Source organism: Haliotis rufescens, unplaced genomic scaffold, assembly GCF_023055435.1.
Source record: "Haliotis rufescens isolate VD_foot unplaced genomic scaffold, xgHalRufe1.0.p SCAF_9, whole genome shotgun sequence".
NCBI lineage: Eukaryota > Metazoa > Mollusca > Gastropoda > Lepetellida > Haliotidae > Haliotis > Haliotis rufescens.
In genome coordinates this window covers 32,034,940-32,050,296 of record NW_025964383.1, presented here as the reverse complement: position 1 = coordinate 32,050,296, position 15,357 = coordinate 32,034,940, and the positions used below count along the sequence as shown (strand labels likewise).

General features: G+C 38.8%; 2 protein-coding genes across 4 annotated transcripts in view; one reads left to right on the top strand and one right to left on the bottom strand.

The window, feature by feature from the left end:
• Nucleotides 1–15,357, bottom strand: part of LOC124151408 — a 460,916-nt gene that overhangs the window by 288,947 nt on the left and 156,612 nt on the right. The gene's annotated exons all lie outside the window — the stretch shown is intronic.
• Nucleotides 3,538–15,252, top strand: LOC124151415 (serine/arginine repetitive matrix protein 2-like). 3 transcript variants are annotated; one of them, XM_046523874.2, is made up of 6 exons: nt 3,538–3,827; nt 5,176–6,085; nt 7,578–7,769; nt 8,297–8,386; nt 12,109–12,199; nt 13,003–15,252. In XM_046523874.2, the coding sequence occupies exons 2-6, from the start codon at nt 5,209–5,211 to the stop codon at nt 13,970–13,972; spliced, it is 2,220 nt and encodes a 739-aa protein (XP_046379830.2). In that variant the 5' UTR covers nt 3,538–3,827; nt 5,176–5,208; the 3' UTR covers nt 13,973–15,252. The 3 variants fall into 3 exon arrangements, with proteins under 3 accessions (XP_046379830.2, XP_046379832.2, XP_048246939.1); XM_046523876.2 differs by having other exon boundaries at nt 5,057–6,085; XM_048390982.1 differs by lacking the exon at nt 3,538–3,827 and having other exon boundaries at nt 4,206–6,085.

Here is a 15,357-nt window from a genome sequence, read left to right as displayed (position 1 = left end):
GAAAGCCCGAAGTGATGCAGGTCTCAGACGTTTACCACTTCGGTTAAACCAACGAGCACAAACCTAGAAATATAATCGGGGCGAACCGGGATTCGAACCCACAAGCATAGGTTTCTAGCGTGCCCAAGGGACGCAACTCTGCACAGCGATCGCGGCGTCTTAGACGACTGTAAATCAGATAGCCCAATGCGAGTCCGGGTATATTAACCCTCACTTCAGAATGTCCCGGGTTTGTGTTTTACCTTTGGCCTTCGTTGGAACGACCAACCTGTGTTATTTAAAAAGTACAATTCGAACGATACATAAACCCCTGTCGTGTGTCTGTTTTCAAGCTGGCCTTGCTTGCAGGGATTCCTGCCCAAACAAGGGCCCAAGTAACCCACGCTTGTCGTAAGAACCAACTGAACGGGGATCGGGGAACTACAATGTCTGACCTGGCCAAGGGACCGATATTTGATATTCTGGGAGGGGTGCTGGGATTTTATTGAAAAAAAATGAATTGTCCCAGAAATTGCTTCAGAATATTCAATAACAAAAAAAAAGAAGGAAATTGTCTGCCACAAAAAGAACAATTGCAAGGTCTTTTTCTTTTTAAAATATTAAGGCTCATATTTTCTTCTTTTTTAAAAGGTCTGGTTTTGCAGCTGCAGCTGAAAAATAGCTTATCTCCAGACAAAAGTGTCCAGATTGGTGTCCTTTCTGTGCACTGACGTTCTTTTGTGCATATGTTTCTTTCTTTACATATGACGTCTCTTGATGGTGAGTTGTTCATTGGTATTGTTTTGTATTTTGAATTTATTGTTCATATGTAAATAATTACATTTAATTGTAACTTTCATTCTTTATTTGTATAACTTTTAACTATTGTTGCGATTTCTTTTCCTTTATTTCAACTTCGTATTTTTTTGTCCATAGATATGGTCTGACATAGCTGATTTTGAGTCAACTTTAGAATCTGAACTGTGACGTTCATTAATTCGGATTTTGAGAGGTCTTGATATTTGCATTGATATTCAAGTATCAGCATTAATACTGTGTACGAAAAAGTAACAGAAAATCTAGTGATTTGAACAAAATATGATGTCATCATAAGAAAAAACATGCACAAGTTCTGCTTCCTCAGTCTTCGGTTTCAGAGATTTTGTAGAGCCAAAATGTAAAAGCACTTATCATCTAATCACAAAGGTCAAAACAAGGTCAAAATTTAAAATAATGCAAAAACAGAAAGTATGTGTTGAACTCCAACACTAAGAAAACATATAGCAAATCCCATATACATTTCAACAATAAGGACCGGGTACTGGCCATAAATACTTTTGTCAACATGGCTGCTGTGGAGGCCATAATGAAAATCTGATTCGAATCTCTTTGAGCTTCATAGCTCTAGTCTGGTCCTGACTCGATTATTTACGGACCGCCGTCATATGGCTGGAATATTATTAATGCTGAGTGCGGCGTAGAACAAAATACAAACAAAAATATTGCAACGGGCCGTACGAGGGGTGGCTTAAACGTTCTGTGCCTAACTACGGAGTGTGTACAGTACACCCTTAACAGTTTGCATATATTGAGTACAATACTTGTATATAGTCACAGGCTGCATTTGAATCCAATACACGATCAGGCAGCGCACTTTAATAGGCATCAAAAGTACTAGATACTCTCTGGTGGTGAGAATGGAAAAAAATAGGTTTCCATGCTCCCATCGAGTATCGCCAACTGAAATGGCTAACTCCAACAGCCGCTCATGCGGACATGGTGTCAACTTTAGGGGATGATGTTCCGTCCTTTGCCACTGTTAAGAGGTGGACAGGGGGGTTTAAGAGGGGGGGAGACAGCCTCGAAAATGATCAAAGATCAGCAAGAACTCCAACTGCCACCACTAAGGAATATGTTGATAAAATACATGATCAAATTATGTATGATCGACGACTCACCCGATCTCACTTTCTCAATACACAAGGCATCTCCTAGACTTGGGAACATTCTGAAAAACGAAGGGGCATGACAAAGGTTTCAGCACGCTTAGTTCCATGGCTTCTGAGTCCTGATCAGAAACTCACCAGGTTCTTCATCTTTTGTGAAGATTTACGTCGTTTTGAAGCAGACCCAGCTGATTTTGTTGAGTGATCTGTCACCCTGGATGAGTCTTGGGTTCACCACTATCAGCCAGGGACTAAACATCTAACGTCTCCAAGAATTTAGAAGGTAAAGTCTGGTCCTTCACCTGGCAGAGTGATGGCTTCGGTTTTCTGGGATTCAAGAAGAAAAAAGAATCTTGCCGGTGGACTGCCTCGAGAAATGTCAGACCATTAATAGCCAGTGTTATAGCTATTCTGTTCCACTGGAACAAATTTAAGCGAATGCGTACAAGTCTGTTGTTGCCATGGCTGCAGTGCATGACTGTGGCTTTAAACCCATTGAACATCCCCCGTAATCGCCGGATTTGCCACCGTCTGATTTCCACTTCTTCCCAAACTTGAAGAAAGAACTGTCTGGAAAGCATTGTGCAAAGTGATGATGACGTCATTTTTGCTGTAGGTGACTTTTTACACCACCAGGTGATCCAGGATCCGGGCACTCCAGCATCATTGGCAGAAGTGTGTGGTCCTCGGAGGGGATTGTGTTGAAAATTAATTAGCAACCAACTCCATCAACGCTGTTCATAACAGATAGACTCAGAGCTTTTCCGCCACCCATAGTATATAATGAGTCACTCTGCCAACTTTAAAACACATACCACATTTCAATACATTTTGAACATGTTTTTTAAAAATACGGCTGGCATGTTTTATCTGTCCTTGTAAAGAAAGGGAACTGCGTGGACAATCCTACCCACGGAGATCCGTACCTTGTATATTTGGGCGGACTTGTACACAATGTTGGATAGCCCGTACTCTCCCGTACCTAATCAACTGGATGACTCGTACCCATAAACGCGGATTCGTACACAATGAAAATGTATATGATATTAAATATTATTATGAAACAATTGCTTAAATTCCAGAAAAAACGTTTAGTACTTCAAATAGCATCTGAAAAGTATCAGCTCTTCCGCAAAACATTGATTAAATAGCTGATAACGTTGTGTTCCGCATAATACAGAAGTTGACATCCATAAATTCTAATCCTTAAGAGCTTAGTAGTTCAGACTATGTCACCACGAACAATTTAGTTAACTCAAGGCATTTGTTGTTCTTTAATAACAAGGCCGCTGGAAGAGGACTAAGATCACCGACCACTGTGTGTGAACTGCTTGTGAGGGACACTAAATGTGTTAGCTGGTACTTAGTCGAAGGGATAATCACCAGTCATCCCAATCATTGTGCGTGAAACGGGAATTGAATTGTATCAGGAATGATTATTTGTTTTTGTTTTTTTATTAAATTATAAGTTCTCAGAATGTTTGAATGTGTGAATATAGTGCTCTGAAATAAATTGTTAATGATTGCAAATCCAACAAATCTGAAAATAAATAAGTACGGTCCTCCAAATTAGTGTTTTTTAAGCGGTACAGTTCGAAAGGTATATAGAGTTATGCCCCTTGATTCAACATGGCGGTAAAGTCGAAAGAGACTTTTTATGTTGTTTTGTTTTTACCGTTGCTTTGAAATAAGGACTGAGCAAGCAATAAGTTCACTATGTGATCATACAATTTTAATTACGTGTCAGTTGTATCGATTTGAGGTCGAATTATGTTGAAACGCTTTTGCTCAAATAGCTCAGCTGTCAAAATATCATTTTGCAACATTTACCAAGTCACAATGTTTCAAGCCAGACTGACTGATTCACTGGGATAACTGGTTGACCCAGAGCAATTTAAAACGGTAAGTTTCTTTTTGACTTATATATTGTTAATTTGGCGTCTGATGCTCACGTGTACCTGACAACAAACTTTCTGTACATGGTTGAGAGTGTTTTCATAGTTCCGACTATATAAAGTATATTCGTGACAGCTGGTCCTGGGGTAGCCCCGTCTGGCAGTGGGAGTGTAGTAATAGATAAGAATGCAGTTAAACAGGCGTATCGCAGAGAGTTTGATTGTCTGGGGCGCTTGTCTCAGCAAGCTTACCAGTTACACGGAACACATGTAAACCTCAATAAGCAGGTCGGGGATAACCACCAATCGGCGATATATATCCATATATATCGAACATGAAAAAAATAATATTGTGATCATACGTATCTAGATAACTAGACTATCATTTTGTAGGTCAGTATATTGATACATTAATGCATCATGATATAACTAGTTTTGGTAACTAGACTCATATTGTAGGTCGATTTATTGATGCATAACAAAGTTGCCTATGTTATGGCTGTGCACATTAAATGTCAGTGTTCTGCTATTTGTCATCATGCTTTTACACACTGCGATGTCCGACGAAGGTTTCCTTACCCATACAACATTTACAACCTGTCATGGAAAACATGGTAGAAGAAATACACAAGTTTGTCAAGGAACATAATTAACAAAATCTTGATTCTATTTTCAAGAGTGTCCAACATCTGAAAATACAACCATGCAATAGAAATCCATGACCGAGAGTGTGCGACACCTTGACAATGTTGACCCCACACCTAAATTATTAGTGTATTGTTTATCATGAAATAAGATAAGTGTCAGACTGTCATTATCAAGATTATCAGTGTCAGAGTTTCTTTGTGAATGTACTAGGCGACAGCTTGCAGTTGGCAGGTTGGAACAATAATGTGTGATTATGGAAGTGTGCCACTGATTTGACTGTACATGGATGCCCTGCTGAATTGGGTAGAATTAACTGTAACAAAGACTCTGATGGTATCACACAACTTAATACACAACAATGTAAGTGAAAAATCTTTAAGCATGTTTAGATCTCTTTGCCATTCAGCTTCCCTGCTTGTTATATCAGTTTGTGGTACAGAATGTGTTTCTGTTATATTATGAATGTTGTGTGAACATAAATGGTAAAGCATTTGCATGATTTGCGACTTCTTAAATTGTTCTTTATTCCTACCAAAAAGCTGTTTGTGGTTGTTGTATGTATGAACACTGAGTATCTAACATGTTCAGTTGCAGATTAGAAACAATTTGTTCTTGTCTAGCCTGCAAAAAATGATCTGCTACAGAGTTGCTGTCCCCTGAAAGGCTTGTTTGACTGTGAAGATGTTTAATGGACTCTTCAAATATAGTTGCAGGTTGTGAGCTAGACCCTGGTACAGGTGATGGAGCAGACTGTGGCTGTGAAGGAATTGTTTGATGGGCTCTACAACACCATCGTGGGACCAGGTTTTTACACAGTCAGTGGAGTAAAGAGAAAAAGACCGAAAGTTCCTAAATCAAATCTTGAGTGTCCAGGATCACCAGAGGAGAAGACGTCTTTAGTTTCTAGCGAGGACAGCTGTAATGAAGGGAAGGAATGTAGACAGTCCACTGAAAGTGGAGACAAAGATAGAGCTCATAAATCAAGTGCAGGAAGTGATTCAGATATTATTTGTGATTACAATGCGAGTAACGACATTAACACAGCTCTAGTTTCACACAAACCATCTAATCACATACCCAGAACTGAAAACACTAAGACTTTGGAACACAAGAACAAGTGTGACACCGCTGATCCTGTACCAAGTAAACAGACAAAGGATGATCAAGGTGTTTGTGTTTCTATAAAGTCAAAATCTTACGTCACAAAGGAGCAGGGATGTGCATCAAAGTATACCTGCAGTAAAGTACCCCTTGACTTGACAAGATCAAGTCGCGGTAGTGGTGGTAAAAGTAGTGTTGTGTCTGTAGGGAAAGCTGATGGGAGTGATGGGACTTCTAAACAGTCTCAGACATCGCAAGGAGAAGATTCTAATGTGTCAGCTGTAGATTGCTCATCAAAGGAAACTCATGCTTCACAGCAAACAAGTCTCAGAGGTGCAGACCTTACAGTCTCAGCCAGAACTTTGGGGAGACCTCAGATGTCGCCAGAAAAGTCTGTGAAGCGTAGAAGACAGTCACCTGATGAGGAGACTTCAGTCAGTGCAAAGAAACTGCACGTAGAAGAAAAGAAAACTGCTTCCATTCTGACTGATGATGGAAGACGTGTCACAATTCCTGGTAAACATAAATATCATAATCATATTGATGACTGGTTCTATCTACATAAAAAAAACTGGGAAATATTTTGGACCAACAGAATAAATTGGAATTTGATAATATGTACATATATATATTTAATTTATGTACTTTTGATAACCCTTGCAGAACTCAATTAACAATTCACCATATTTACGGAATTTTTGTTTTAGTAAACTTAGAAAAATGTCTTTGGTCCAGTTTTTGCATGTATTATCATGATCAGATGATATTTTTTCTTATTTGAACATGTTGAATAGTGCACATAAGCTTGACATGGCCACAGTTTGATGACATTAAGCCCCCCAAAGCACGACAAATAATATGTGGATTAACTTCTTTGACAGGCATTTAGAAGTTGGAGTACCAAGTAAGGATAAGAATTTATGGATGAACAACTTCTTTATTACAATTAAGACTAAGAGCCACGTTTCAGGGTAGGTTCTAACACCGTTATCAAGCAAGTGATATCATGATATACAGAGTGTGGTTGGCAAGTTTATATGCAAGTAGGAGGCAATGTTTATACAGTAGAGTAGATACAGTAGAGTAGTTATCCAGTATAACAACTTCTACTCTACTGTATAAACATTGGCTCCTACTTGCATATAAACTTGCCAACCACACTCTGTATATCACTTGCTTGATAACGGTGTTAGAACCTACACCGAAACGTTCTTCTTAATTGTAATAAAGAAGTTGTTCATCCATAAATTCTTATCCTTACTTAACATGTGGATTATAGATGTAGTATGTTCATAAAGCTTAGACTTAGAGTATTGACTGTGTTCAAAGATCAATGTTGAGTGGACATGTAAGGGTAAGACACAAATCTGTTTTTTTTACATGCACTTGGAATGCTTGGTGCATGTTGACATTAATATAAGCATGATAAGGTTGCATTACTCAACATGTTCAATAATAGGTAAATCAATTTTTCATTGATATTTTCAAGATAATCAGTTCCTTCATTTATATATTGAACATGTTGAATAGATCGACAGGGTACAGATGCAGAATTTCCATCTTTCCGTCAAGAATATTGATAAATATGCAGAATTAATTACTTTCCCAATGTTTGATAATCATGATAATAAGTCTTGTTGTATGTCCGTAACCATGTCAATATGCTTCAGACTCAGTGTATTCATAGCTTTCGGCCATGGGAGCCGTGCCAATTTACACTTGTCAGAAGGGTACTCAAATACGTGATCTAGACTACCAGTTGTCAGACTTTCATTTTTGTGGAAGCCTCGGTGGCTGAGTGAGTTAGATCGCTGACTTTGTGTGCGGGCGATTAGGTGCCTCACTTTGGCAAGTGTGGGTTCGAATCCCCGACGGGACTCAACCCTAAAAAAGTACGAGAATCTGTACTTTACTAAGAAAGTGTTATCCCAAATATAAAAACGGTTAAATATGCTTCAGTGTGTAATGCCTAAGAGAAACTCATGTTTCACCTGAACAACTCTCAAAGGTGCAGCTGACCTTACAGTCTCATACAGGAGAAGTTCGGGGAAACCTCAGATGTCACCTGAGAAGTATCTGAAGTGTAGGAGACAGTCATCTGATGAGGAGACTTCAGGTGGTGCAGAGAAACTGCATGTAGAAGAGAAGACAACTGCTTCCATTCTGAAGACTGATGATGGAAGACTTGTCACAATTCCTGGTAAATATGAACATCAAATTGATGACTGGTTCTATCCAGAAAAAAACTTGGAAATGTTTTGGACCAACAGAAAAAAAGTTGAAGTTATTTACTTTTCAAATGTTTCCCCAAGTCTCCTTAACCATGTACATGATGTATATGCATGCTAAATGCCCATGTCAGATTCTGAGATCTTGTTAAAGAAATCTACAATCCTGATGGTCCTGACTTATGACTGATGTACATGTGTGAGTGAGTGAGTGAGTATGGTTTTATGCCGCTTTTAGCAATATTCCAGCAATGTCACGGCAGGGAACACCAGAAATGGGCTTCACACATTGTACCCATGAGGGGAATCAAACCCGGGTCTTTGGCGTGACGAGCAAACACTTTAACCACAGGACTACCCCAACGCCCCCTGATGAACATGATTAAGTGCTGCCAGCGTGGTGTAGAATGGGCTCAATAAGAAATTACATATAAGGTACCGTTATCTCTCATTGACTCCAAGTTGAGTGGGCGTTTACCAGGACAGTTTCTTGTTCCAGGAAGCACAGCAAGTGCCAGTAGGGATGCCGATTCCCAGAGTGACATCAGTACCGACTCTCATGCCAGTGGATATTCTAAGTCAAGACCTGGTAAGTATTCTACTATGTCTCCGTGCTACCTATAGGAACTGTTATTAGAAAATTGATATATTACCTTATGAGATTTTGAGTGTGATGTATCATATCTTGAATGGTAACATTTGTCTAAGAAGCATAGTTGTGTCGGACCGCGTCCTTGGTCTAGTTTATGGAGTGTCTGCCCAGAAAGTGGAAGGTCGGTAAGTTTGATCTTGACCAGTGTCATACCAAATAGATATGTACTTGTTGTTTCTCTGTCTGGTGCTTGGCATTTAGGGGATAAAAGAACTGGTTGGCTCAGAGTTAGTATACTGTGTCAGAATAGGGTATTCATGTTAAACTGCAGCATGGGGGGCACGGGTGGCCCAGTCGTCTAAGGCGCCGCGATTCGCTGTGCAGAGTTGCGTCGCTTGGACATGCCAGAAACCTATGATTGTGGGTTCGAATCCCGGTTCGCCCCAATTATGTTTCTAGGTTTGTCAGCACCATACCCGTGCTTGTGGGTTTCACAGAAGTGGTAACCGTCTGAGACCTGCATCACTTCAGGCTTTCCTCCCACATTAAGCTGACACGCCGTGATATAACTGGAATACTGTTAAAAGCGGCGTTAAACCCAACTCACTCATTCACTCACTAAACTGCAGCATGGTATTTCAGGGGGATAGCACTATAAAACCAATATCAATCCAGACCAGTACAAGCAGTCAGTCAGACACACACACCTAATTCATTTTCAAAAGAAGGTACACATTGCAGAAAAGCTTCAAATCATTTTCAGTAACGAAATAGATGCCAATTTGGACTGTTATCATGTATCATGCAAACTTCATAGGTGGCCTGGTCGTCTAAGGTGCTGCGATTCGCTGTGCAGAGTTGCATCCTTTGGGCACATCAAGCTGACATGCCGTGATTCAACTGGAAAACTGTTCAAATCGGGATTAAACCCAACTCACTCACTGATGATCAATAACAAGTCCTTGTTTGAAATGTTTGCTTCACATTATCAGATCTACGGATAAGCAGCGTATTTGCGTAAAATACCCCCCCAAAATATTCAAAACCCAATTACTTTCAATTAACTTGCCTACAGAAACGCATGCACTAAATGAAAAACTCAAATGTATAAAAACAGCAGCGTGTATGCCCAATGAATCTTTGTCAGCATGCTTACAAAGGAGCTTATTACCGAAACACAATTACAAACTAATTTACTTTCCGAGTCAAGCCTATATATTTAGTTGGTTGGTTGGTTGGTTTGTTATTTAACGTCGCACTCAGCAATATTCCAGCAATATGAGGGCGGACTGTAAATAATCGAGTCTGGACCAGACAATCCAGTGATTAATATCATGAGCATCGATCCACGCAATTGGGATCAATGACATACATCAACCAAGTCAGCGAGCCTGACCACCCGATCCCGTTAGTCGCCTTTTACGACAAGCATAGTCACCTTTTACAGCAAGCATTGGTTGCTGTAGACCTATTCTACCCCGGAATCTTCACGGGTCCTATATATTTAGACACTTAGAACAGTTATCATGGTAATGAACATCTAAAACATTATTTCATTTTTTTTTTTAAATCTTAAAATATTCACTCTTTTGGAGAAATACCCAGTAGAGTGATGAATAGATGAGTGAAAAGATATTGGTTACCCAATGAAAAATGTAGTAACCCAAATTAAAACCCTAGAGTAAAAACTCAATTGCTCAAAAAGTTATCTGGAGCTCTGGATTATGACATAGAGAAAATACAATTGTGAGTATTTCGTTGAAAGTCTGTCTATAACCATAGCTAAATACTGGTCAACATGTTCAATGCAGCGATGATTCATTTGGTACATAAAATATTATCAGAATTAAACAAAGTGAATTTATATCATTTGCCTATGTTTAGAAGACAAAAGTCTTTTGATTTAGGTTAATTTATTATCCCAACGGCATATAATGCGGGGCGATATAGTCAACGCCTCGTCTGTCTGTCCATCCATCTGTCTGGCCATAGTCATTTCATTACCGGAGCATAACTCGAAAACCGTTAATACTTTTTAACAAAAATTGGCAGATAAATCAAACAGGTCCTGAAGAGGTGCCTTTTGCTGTTTGCAGATTTTTGGCATTTACATTTTTCTCGATTTCCATGGAAACAATTTGGACTCAGTCTAAAAGGGGTGGGGTAGGCGCATTTCCAAGCACAACTTGAAAACTGTGAAAGACTTCATCCAAACCTGGTACATGTTTTAACCAAGGGCTGAACTGGTGCCTTTTGCTATTTAGGAATTGTTTTAAGAAATATTGTTTTCCTGTTTCCATGGAAACAAGTTAGAAACGAAGGTAGACCATGGGTCTGTTCAATATTTTTCATCCAAACTTGGTACATGTATTAATCAAGGGCTGAAGTGGTGCCTTTTGCTATTTAGGAATTGTTTTAAGAAATAATTTTTTCCTGTTTCCATGGCAACACGTTTGATTTTGATTCTGTTCATAATGGTGTGTACCTCAGTAACTATTCTTATATTCGGACAGACAGATTAGATAGAAATTCTCTCATCAAGTTGGACTTAAAGTAACATTTAGATGATTTGTTGTGATGTACCTACAGCAATGTATAGGGAATGTTTGACAAAATATATCATTCATGTTTTGCTCTTTAAGCTGCAACACAAATCTTCTTTCACCTATAAAGAGCAAATATATCCAAAAGCTAGCACTTTTTATCATGTGACAAGTTTGATTTGCTGCCATTTTGCCACTAATAAGCAATTATTGCCTGTGGTAAAATTGAAGATACTTGTACTGTTTGGAATGTAGAACTACATACGAGTAAGTTTAATCATACTAATTATTTTAGTCCATTATACTTTACAAGTAGATGTGAGAGGCACTGAAAGTGTGAAGCACTGCGACTTTGTAAGCAAACATTAACATGATTAAGTGTCATGCAAAAGATTTACAGTCAGTTACAGAAAGATGTCATATTTCAAGCTATCTGTTGTCCCTAAATCTTGAAATACACATTCTTAGTTGATTTCTATCATGTTTTCTGCCCAAATGTATTACAACATGTAGTAGTAGTCATTGAGACTGGTGTTAGTCATGTTGAAGTGTCTCTGGCGTAACTCGTTATGCTAAATTACCACTGAGCTTCCCTTCATGTATGGCAGACAATACACAAGTACCAGTATATGAAACAAATGAAACTAAATTGTTTTATTGATGACAACTGTTACTGATCAGCTTGTCTGGTCGGTGTGGGCTGGGCTGACGCGAATGTTTTTGCAAATTGCAAGTGGTCTAACTAGGGCTGGCTACCAATATAGATCCCAGAGATCGATAATCGTTAACATCAATTATCTACCAATATGAGAAAGGTAACTTTGAGCAAATATTTTAAAAAGTCTAAAAGAAATCAACATATTTCATGCCACTGGTGAGGGTGGCATATTTGTGCATGGACTACTTTGTGGACATTTGAGAAATAACAAAACCAGTTGCTTTCCGTCTTCGGGATTTGACATAATTGACAATAACAAGTATGTTTCAGTAAAGTTAAACTATATTTCATCACAATAGTTTATATCAGTCATTATCGATGACACAATTTTCATAACGATAATCATTGATATTTTTTCCCATCGATTATTGATCTTTTTAGATTATTGATCATCTCACAAGTTCAGACCATGAGCATGAGTGTCTACACATTCAGCGTGACTTAAGCTTTTGTTCCAGCTGTTCTGCCCCTACCAACATCAGGGGGAACACCAGTTGACAGCCATCGAAAACTGAGACAGAAAACAGCACCTGGAAACCCAAATAGGATGTGAGTAACACCTTCTCAAGGTTGGTTTGTTTGTTTAACGCCGCACTCAGCAATATTCCAGCTATATGACAGCGGTCTGAAAAATAATTGAGTCTGGACCAGACAATCCAGTGATTGACATCATGAGCATCAATCCAAGCAATTGGGATACGCTGACATTCATCAACCGAGTCCGCGAGCCTGATCACCCGATCCCGTTAGTCGCCTCCTACAACCAGCATCGTCACCTTTTACCATTTACTGCAAGCATGTGCTGAGACCTATTCTACCCCAGATCTTCACGGGTCACTTTCTGAAGAAGTTCTCATGATTATTACCACTAATATTAGCATTATCATCTCAGTTTTAGTTTGCACTTTAAAACCATGGAAAAAACAGGGATATAATTCATGGTATTACTAGGAACACGTCCGATTTCCGTTTCCAGAGCAAAACTCCAAAACCATTATATAATTCTTGTTGAACACTTTCTATATAGATCAGTCTAGTTTGGAACTGGTGCCTTTTGATAATTTCTTGTTTTTTTTCTTTTTCTTTTGTTTTGTTTTCATGGTTTTTCATGATGAAAACAAGGTGTTTTCCATTTCCGGAGCAGACCTCTCAAACCTTTGAATATTTCTTGTTGAATCTTGCTATAAAGATCAGTTTATGGTATTTGAATCTAGGGACCCTAAATCAGTAACTTTTAACATTATGGTTATGAAAAGGGCCCCTGCTTAATTTAAACTCTGCATGGGGTACTAAGCTGAAACTCATTACTGTAAGAAATAACAGTCTTGTATTGCTTTTTTTGCTTTTTTCAGATTATCTTCTAGTCCAGTAAAGATTTCAGCTGACAAGTCTGAAACAAAAACTTCACCAGTGAAGAGAAAACTTGATGCTGAATCAAGTGAGGATTTGTGTTGCAAGAAGGTCAAGCTCAAGTCTAATCAAGGAAGCCCAAAGAAAGGTTCAGATTCCAAAAAGAAAACAGATAAACACAAAAAGCAGAGTCCAGAAAGAAACAAAGTCAGGACAATATCAAAATTAGGGAAAGATGACAAAGATGGTAAAACGAAACCTTTAAAGCAGAATATGACAGCATCTGTCAAAGGTCATACAATTCAGTCGATTAGAGGACATATTAATCTTAAGAAGCCCAAACAGTGTTCAAACAATACTCCAGCAAAGCTTCCTAGTCGGAGTAGTTGTCGTCACATTGTGCAGAGGCAGTTAAGAAGTTCCACAAAAAATGTGTCTGGTAAACTTATTTCCCCAGAAGCCAACAAATCATCGCCAAGGAAACCGTGTTTGCGAGGTGTACAAAAAGCTCAATGTTCCAATCTTTCGAAACAAAAAAATAACAGACATCATAGTAGCATAAAGCAGAAAGTGCACGCAAGAAAACCCCGAAAAAGAAGCGATTTAAAGCACAAAAGTAAGCAGGCTGTGACTGTTAAGCAGCGGTCAAACATTATTAAGCATAAAAGTAAGAGCAAAAGACATGTTCGAAGGCCTGTTGAGGCCATGTCAGTGGATGAGGTGCTGGCTAAACAGCAGCAGGTCATTGCTGAGCACAGCAAAGAAGCAGACAAGTTTGAGGATGGTAACATCATTTCAGCTTTGTGTCAGCTTGAGGACAGAGCCAAGGCATTGCATTCACATGACCTTGATCTTCTTATGCCCATGACAGACTTGTTGTCAGCCAATCAGAATACTGTATTGGGTGTCAGGGGTCAAGGACAAAATACTCATCCAGGTGGTGTGTGGAAAAAATTAATTCCTGAAAATTAAGTGAATTCAACTTGATTAACCATATTGCGTTTTTATATATATTTATTTTTGTCATCAAACAACACATTTGATATTCCTTGGTTTACAGACACAAAATGAAATAGATCCTATGTGCTCCTTATTGGTCTATAAGAGAAGCAGGTAGCATCACTGGTCCAGCGGGTCTTGCTTTGGAAGAAAGGAACTCAAACCCATGGACAGCAGATCCTGGCATGGCAAAGAGAGGCAACTCTGTATAGCAAATCGTTTGGTCGTATACTACTGGGCTATCTGTGTTGCCCACTTGAATTTTACTACAGGTATTGCAACAATTCAACAGTAGACTGCATTTGACTGTCATCTGAAATGTGTCTTCAATATGATCCATTGGGATTGTAGGAGAATCTATGACTAGGCTGACTGTGTGTTATTGTACCCCAATGTTTATGAATCCATCTTCAGATTTAGGAGGTCAAAATGTTGTGACTCCAACCACAGTCTTAGTGTCAGCATCTTTATTTATTTATTCATTTATCACCCAAAACTTGCTTCCACAGGAGATTTCACAAGTGATATCTCCTTGAGATGTCACTACAATTAAATTGCACCACAATACTTTGCAGACCAATGTGATGTCATCAGTTACAATGATGTCAAAATCAAATGACATCACTAATCTCTGTGCCACTGAAGCTAGTTAGCTCAATAGGTGTACTATTTACACTCAAGACACTGGTTAATACGGTTTACAAACTGAAAAAGTTGGAAGAATGCTTTGGATGATAAATGGAATCTCGCCCGTGTCTTTCAAGCTCAAATATATCCTAAAACGTACTGATAAAAGGAAATATACCCTCAGCAATGCTCGAATATTTCTAGCTTTTGTCATCTCGTCTTGATATATTTGATCTTGGAACACCCCTTTGTGAGACTTTCTATTTATTTATATATTTATTTGTTTTATCCAAGGAGTGGGACATCCTTGGTTTGTCGCCCGCCATTCCTCATTCTGCACAATGACAGACTAACCGTCTACAGTTAGTGGGACTAAAAATATGTAATGCTCTTCTCAGCATGAAGTACCGGTTTTTTGTCACGAGAGGTAAGCTATCATTATCATTAGGGTGGACAACTGTTTTTACTACCTTACACTGAAAAATGGACTTATTATCAAAGAAGAACTACAGTAAAGATATCAGGGATGGTTGTTATTCAATCAGATGGATCAATTGTTGGTCTGCTCGTGCCAAAGGGAGTGAAACTGTGTTACATCATGTACATAGAATAAAGACTATAATGTATTTTTGTGTTTGTTTGTTGTTTTACACCCCACTCAGCAATATTCCTGCTATATGATGGCGGTCTGTAAATAATCGTCTGGACCAGACAATCCAACTATTGACATT

Bases quoted from the DNA above. Each gene is read 5' to 3' on its own strand.
- LOC124151415 (XM_046523874.2), top strand. From the start codon at position 5,209: ATGGAGCAGACTGTGGCTGTGAAGGAATTGTTTGATGGGCTCTACAAC. The intron at 7,770-8,296 runs GTAAATATGAAC...TTCTTGTTCCAG, and splicing joins AAGACTTGTCACAATTCCTG to GAAGCACAGCAAGTGCCAGT. The intron at 12,200-13,002 runs GTGAGTAACACC...TGCTTTTTTCAG, and splicing joins CCTGGAAACCCAAATAGGAT to ATTATCTTCTAGTCCAGTAA.